At 54.9% G+C, this 5,175-nt stretch overlaps 1 protein-coding gene across 1 annotated transcript; it reads left to right on the forward strand.

Annotated features, from left to right (window-relative positions):
- The first annotated feature begins 322 nt into the window (after positions 1 to 322).
- On the forward strand, positions 323 to 4,106 carry LYPD5 (LY6/PLAUR domain containing 5). Its single transcript, XM_022584905.3, is given in 8 exon segments — positions 323 to 493; positions 2,210 to 2,338; positions 2,884 to 3,006; positions 3,009 to 3,059; positions 3,288 to 3,434; positions 3,682 to 3,802; positions 3,804 to 3,840; positions 3,842 to 4,106. Coding segments are annotated over 8 exon segments (771 nt in total). The 5' UTR covers positions 323 to 411; the 3' UTR covers positions 3,923 to 4,106.
- The last annotated feature ends 1,069 nt before the right edge of the window (positions 4,107 to 5,175 follow it).

Raw genomic sequence — 5,175 nt, forward strand, 5'->3', positions numbered from 1 at the left:
GGGCGTGGCAGGTCAGAGAAGTCTTCAAGGAGGAGGTGATGTTTGTGTCTCTGGGTCTGGAGACGTGGGCGCATATAGATGGTACGTGTTGGGATAGAGGAAGAGGAGAAATCAAGAGGCCATGAGTGCCAACCTCAGACTAGAACACAGTGTTGGGGAACAGGGTAGAAAGAGAGCCTGCAAAACACAAATCCCCCCAAAGTTAAGGGTTACAGGCCCCTAGCTCCCTCCTCCCTCAGATCCAGGAGTCCAGGCCCCATCATGATTTTCTAGGAGGAAACCAGCCCAAGCAAGGGAGGGCGGGGGGTGGAGGAATGCCTGCCGGGCTGGGGCTTTGCTGGGAGAACCAGCCACGCAGAAATCAGAGCAGGAGCTGTCCTCGGTGTCTCCACTCAGGTCCACAACCTGGCAATGGGAGGCCCCAGAGCCATCCTGCCGTGCCTCTTTGGGGCTGTCCTCTGTCTCACAGGTATTCAGACTTTTGAGTCCAGTGGTAAGAGGGCAGTTGGGTGGGAGATAGCTGGACTCTCCTGGGTCTGAGGGAGCAGAGAGTGGGGGCTGGATTCCAGGGACTCAGGGAGGAGCGAACTAGGGGCCCTGATTCCTGGGTCTGAGAGAGCAGGGGCTGGGGGCCCGGACTCCTGGGTCTTGGTTGGGAGAGGCCTGGAGACTGTATCCTCTCCAGTTCTCTTCCCCTCCTCTGTTCTTTCCATATCACTCATTTCCTCCAGTGTCTCTGTTCCACTACTCTAGCCTTTCTCATCCTCTTTGCCCATGTCCCCATTCAAAGGTACCTCTGGGGAGCCATGGGGGCTCTTTCCAGAACTGGCAGGAAACCTTGGCCTCATCCTCAGGCAACCCCTTCCCCTAGTTTGGGTAAGGACAGGGACATAGTCATATCAGGACTGAAGTGGCTACAAAGGCAGGGAATTTGAGAGGTGGGAAGGAGGTTATGCCTGCATATAACAACTTTGTGTGTGTGTGTGTGTGTGTGTGTGTGTGTGTGTGCGCGCGCGCGCACATGCACACGCTCATCCACGGAAGAGAGTTCGATTTCTCTGTGTGTCCATGTGTCAGGGTGTCCTGTGGGTCTCTGTGCTTGTGTGTGTTTATCTGTACCAGGTTTTGATGTCTGGGTGTTTGAACAAATGCTTTTATGGGTCTGTTTATCTCCGGGCCTCACTTTCTTTTCAAAAGAGATGTGTGTATAATTTTGCATCTCTGTTTCTCTTTGTGTTCATGCATCTCTGGTGGGCCTGTATTTCTCTCTGTGTATGTGTGTTTGGGTATTTTGATGTGTATCTGTCTCTCTGTGTATCTGTTGTGTGTCTCTATGTATCTTGCATCTGAATATGATTTTAAATTGTTTGTTTTTGTAGGCCTCTTTTTTGTCTATCTCTAACTTCGCCCAATTTCAGGGTCTCATTTTATTTGTACGTCTGTGATCCTTGGGTCTGTATTTGTCTCTCTCTGGGTATGGCTTCCTGTGTTCCTGGGTCTGTGTGTTGTGATTATTTCCATATCCACACAGTTTTCTGTCTGTGAGTGTGATTTTGCATGTGTGAGATCCTGTGCCTTGGTTTTGGGGGTTTCTATTGGAGGGTCTGGGTGGTATTCATTTTGCTTGTAAATGTAGAACTCAGTGTGAATGCATTCAGGGTACTCTGTGTATATTTGTGAGATCTGCATGAGCCTGTGTCAATTTTGTTATTTTGTGTTTACGTCAGTGTTTAAGTGTTCTGTGCGTGTGTGTATCTGTATTGCTAGGGGCTGGCTCCGTGTGCATTTGTAGCATGAGATTGTACATCCCAGTGCCTATACTGGAGTGTTTGTTTTCCATCAGTGACCTTTTAGTGCTACTGGGTATCATGAGTATAGTTGGGAAAGGGATAGGCAGAACAGGAGTGAATCACTTCCTCCTTTATCAAAATCTTGGAGGGCTTCCTGGAGGAGGATGGAGATTTGGAAGAGCCTGGGGAAAAAAAACCTGGACTGGCAGGTGCAGATACCATTGCTGTGCCAAGAGGTAGACACAGTCATGACCAGCCACAGCAGCAGCCCCTGCTTCTTTCAAGGCAACAAGGCCTGTCTCCCCTCAGAGCAGAAGAGCCTGGCCCATGTGGCTGTCATATGCAGGGTGGAGCCTGATTCCTTGCACAGGCTCATCCTTGGCCTGTTCCTCTCACTCCACCTCTGCTCCTCTCCCCAGGGTCCCAAGCCCTGCAATGCTACAGCTTTCAACACATCTACTTCGGGCCCTGTGACCTCAGTGGCATGAAATTCCTCAATGTCTCCTGTCTCCTCGGATGCTCCGAGGCTGTCTTATCCCTGAACACTGGTGAGGGGCAGGAAACACACAAAAAAAGGGCGGGAGCGGGGGACAAGGACAAGGATGAAAGATTAGACCGGGGGGGGGGATGGGGGTGGAGGAGGAGACAAGGGGTTGGGAAGGAACCGGGCAGAAGAGGGGAGGGAAGGTCAGGATAGAGATGCGGAGGTGGAGGTTGGAGGAGAAGGGAGGGAAAGAAGGAGGGGATGGGGGGGCAGGAGGTGGGAGGAGGAGACAGTGGGGGGCCAGGAAGAGGAGGTGGGAGAGGGGCAGAAAAGCGGAAGAGGGGAAGGAGAGAAAAGGAGGAGGAGGAAAGGGTTGGTGATGAGAGGAGAGGGGGAGGCGGTGTAGAAGGAAGCAGAGTTTGACAGGGAGCGAGGGACGAAAGAGAAGGGCAGGGCTGGAGGGAGAAGCCAGGTTGAGTGAGAAGCGAGAAGACAGAGGAGCAAGAGACTTGAGACTAGAGGGAGAGAGGTGGAGAGGAGGGGGCGTGGGAGAGGAGGAGAAGGGCTGCGGGGGAGGCAGCGCTCCAGTCCCCATCCCCTCGCTCCCAGGGTACCGCGCCTCAATGACCATGGTACAGAAGGGCTGCTGGACAGGCCCGGCTACGGGCCAGATGCAGTGGAATGACAAGGCGCTGCCGCCTAACTACTCGGTGGTGCGCGGCTGCGGGACCGACTTTGCAACGCGAACTTGCAAACCCACGACTCCCTCGCCAACCTGAGCCGACGTATGCGAGGGGCGGGGCTGGGTGTGGGGCGGGACTGTACGGGGCTGGGAGGGGCCCCGGCCCGCGCGCGCGCCCGGGGAGGGGTGTGGTCTCCGTTGGGCTCCTCCTCCCGGCGCGCTGGTATTCCACCGCCCAAGTCGGGCCAGACGGGAGCCCTGGCGCAATGCACAACCCGCACGACCGTACCGAGGACCGTTACCTGAGTGTGCGTCCACGCTCTCTTGCCAGCGCCCAACCCGCCGACGCTCAGCGGCGCCAAGTGCTACTCCTGAGTGGGGATCCACCCGGAGGACTGCACCCCGGAGAAGTTCCGGCGGGTCCAGTGTCACCAGGACCAAAGCATCTGCTTCCAGGGCAATGGCAGCATGACCTTTGGTGAGAGGCTGGGAGGGTGTGAGGGCCTGGACAAGGGGTGTGGAGTCAGGGCAAGGCTGACAGGGAGACACGGCCCTGGTCTAAAGAAGGAGGCATGGTCCTGGACTGAGGGAGGAGGCATGGCTCTGGTCTAAGGAGGGGACTGGAAGTAAGTCTGAGGACCCAGTCATGGCTGTGATCTCTGAGGTGGAGGTTCAGGTGCAGCTGCCTCCCTCGGTTCTGACCCTCCTCACTGCCCCCCTCCCAGGCAATTTCTCAGTCCCTGTGTACATCAGAACCTGCCACCGGCCCTCCTGCACCACCCGGGGCACCACCAGCCCGTGGACAAACATCGACCTTCAGGGCTCCTGCTGTGAGGGGCACCTCTGCCTTCAGCAGTGCCTCGGGCACCGTCCCTCCTGGGGCGCCGCCCCACCGTCATAGTCCTTCACCTCATGGCTACCCTGCTGGCTAGCACTCTGGGAGGACCCCTCGGGCTCTCCTCATAGCCCCTCCAGCCCCTTCCTGAGCAGGATGCTGGGGGCAGGGCACACGCGCCCCCTTCTCACTGCTTCAGTTCCTGGAATGTGGAAAATAAGAGCTGCACTCCTGTCTCTCCTCTCTCTCTCTCTCTCTCTCTGTCTCTCCCTCCCTCCCTCCTGCTTCCCTACTGACGCCCAGCCCTTACCTGGTCAGCGGGCCTGGGAGAAATTGGGCAAGGTCCCTAGCATCCCAGGGTGGGGAGAAACAGCCACATCCCACCCCGCATGCAGAGCAAACCTGATCATAGATCCTGCTTGCTGAGCACCAACCAGGCCCAGGCTCCCCACAACCCCATTTCCTGGTTGTGGGTTTCCTGGTCCTAGGCTCTCCCTCCAGAGCCTGGAGCCAGGCTGCATGGGTTCGAATTCCAGCTTCAGCATTTTGCCTGTGGGTGACCTTGGGCAAGTTACTTAATCTCACTGAGACTATGTTTCCTAACTTGCCAGGCAGAGGTGAAAATAAAACCTACAATAATGACAAGGTCCTACTTCACAGTGGTTGTGGGCGGGATTTAATGAACTCCCTCTCTTTGTCATCTTGATCTGTGATCATCTGTTTGAATATTTAGTCATTTAAAAATACTCATTCAACACCTACTTATTGCTGTCTGCTAACTGCAGTGCACGAGAAATATCTGGTTTGGGTAAGAGGGAAAAGGCAGTAAAAGAGTAGAATGGGGGCTTCCCTGGTGGCGCAGTGGTTGAGAGTCCGCCTGCCGATGCAGGGGACACGGGTTCGTGCCCCGGTCCGGGAAGATCCCACATGCCGCGGAGCGGCTGGGCCCGTGAGCCATGGCCGCTGAGCCTGCGCATCCGGAGCCTGTGCTCCGCAACGGGAGAGGCCACAACGGTGAGAGGCCCGCGTACCGCAAAAAAAAAAAACAAAAAACAAAAACAAAAGGAAGTACTTGGGCTGGAAGGGCTGGCAGGTAGAGAAAAAAACCTCTGACTGGGGGTTAGGGCATCAGGAGTGATTTCATAGAGAACGGAGCCTGTGCTGGGTCGTGAATGATGAGGGAGGTCACCAGGTGGACAGAATGAGGAAGAGCATTCCAGACAGAAGGGCCAGCCCACACAGCTCATGAAAGGAAACACTTGGTTTGTTTGCTTTTTATCATTATTATTATTGAAGTATAGTTGATTTACAATGTTATGTTAATTACTGCTGTACAGCGAAGTGATTCAGTTATACATATATATACATTCTTTTTTTAATATTT

This window comes from Delphinapterus leucas, chromosome 20, assembly GCF_059928025.1.
Source record: "Delphinapterus leucas isolate spDelLeu-1000000601 "Yukka" chromosome 20, BTC_Dleu_Yukka2, whole genome shotgun sequence".
In the NCBI taxonomy this organism is placed as follows: Eukaryota; Metazoa; Chordata; class Mammalia; order Artiodactyla; family Monodontidae; genus Delphinapterus; species Delphinapterus leucas.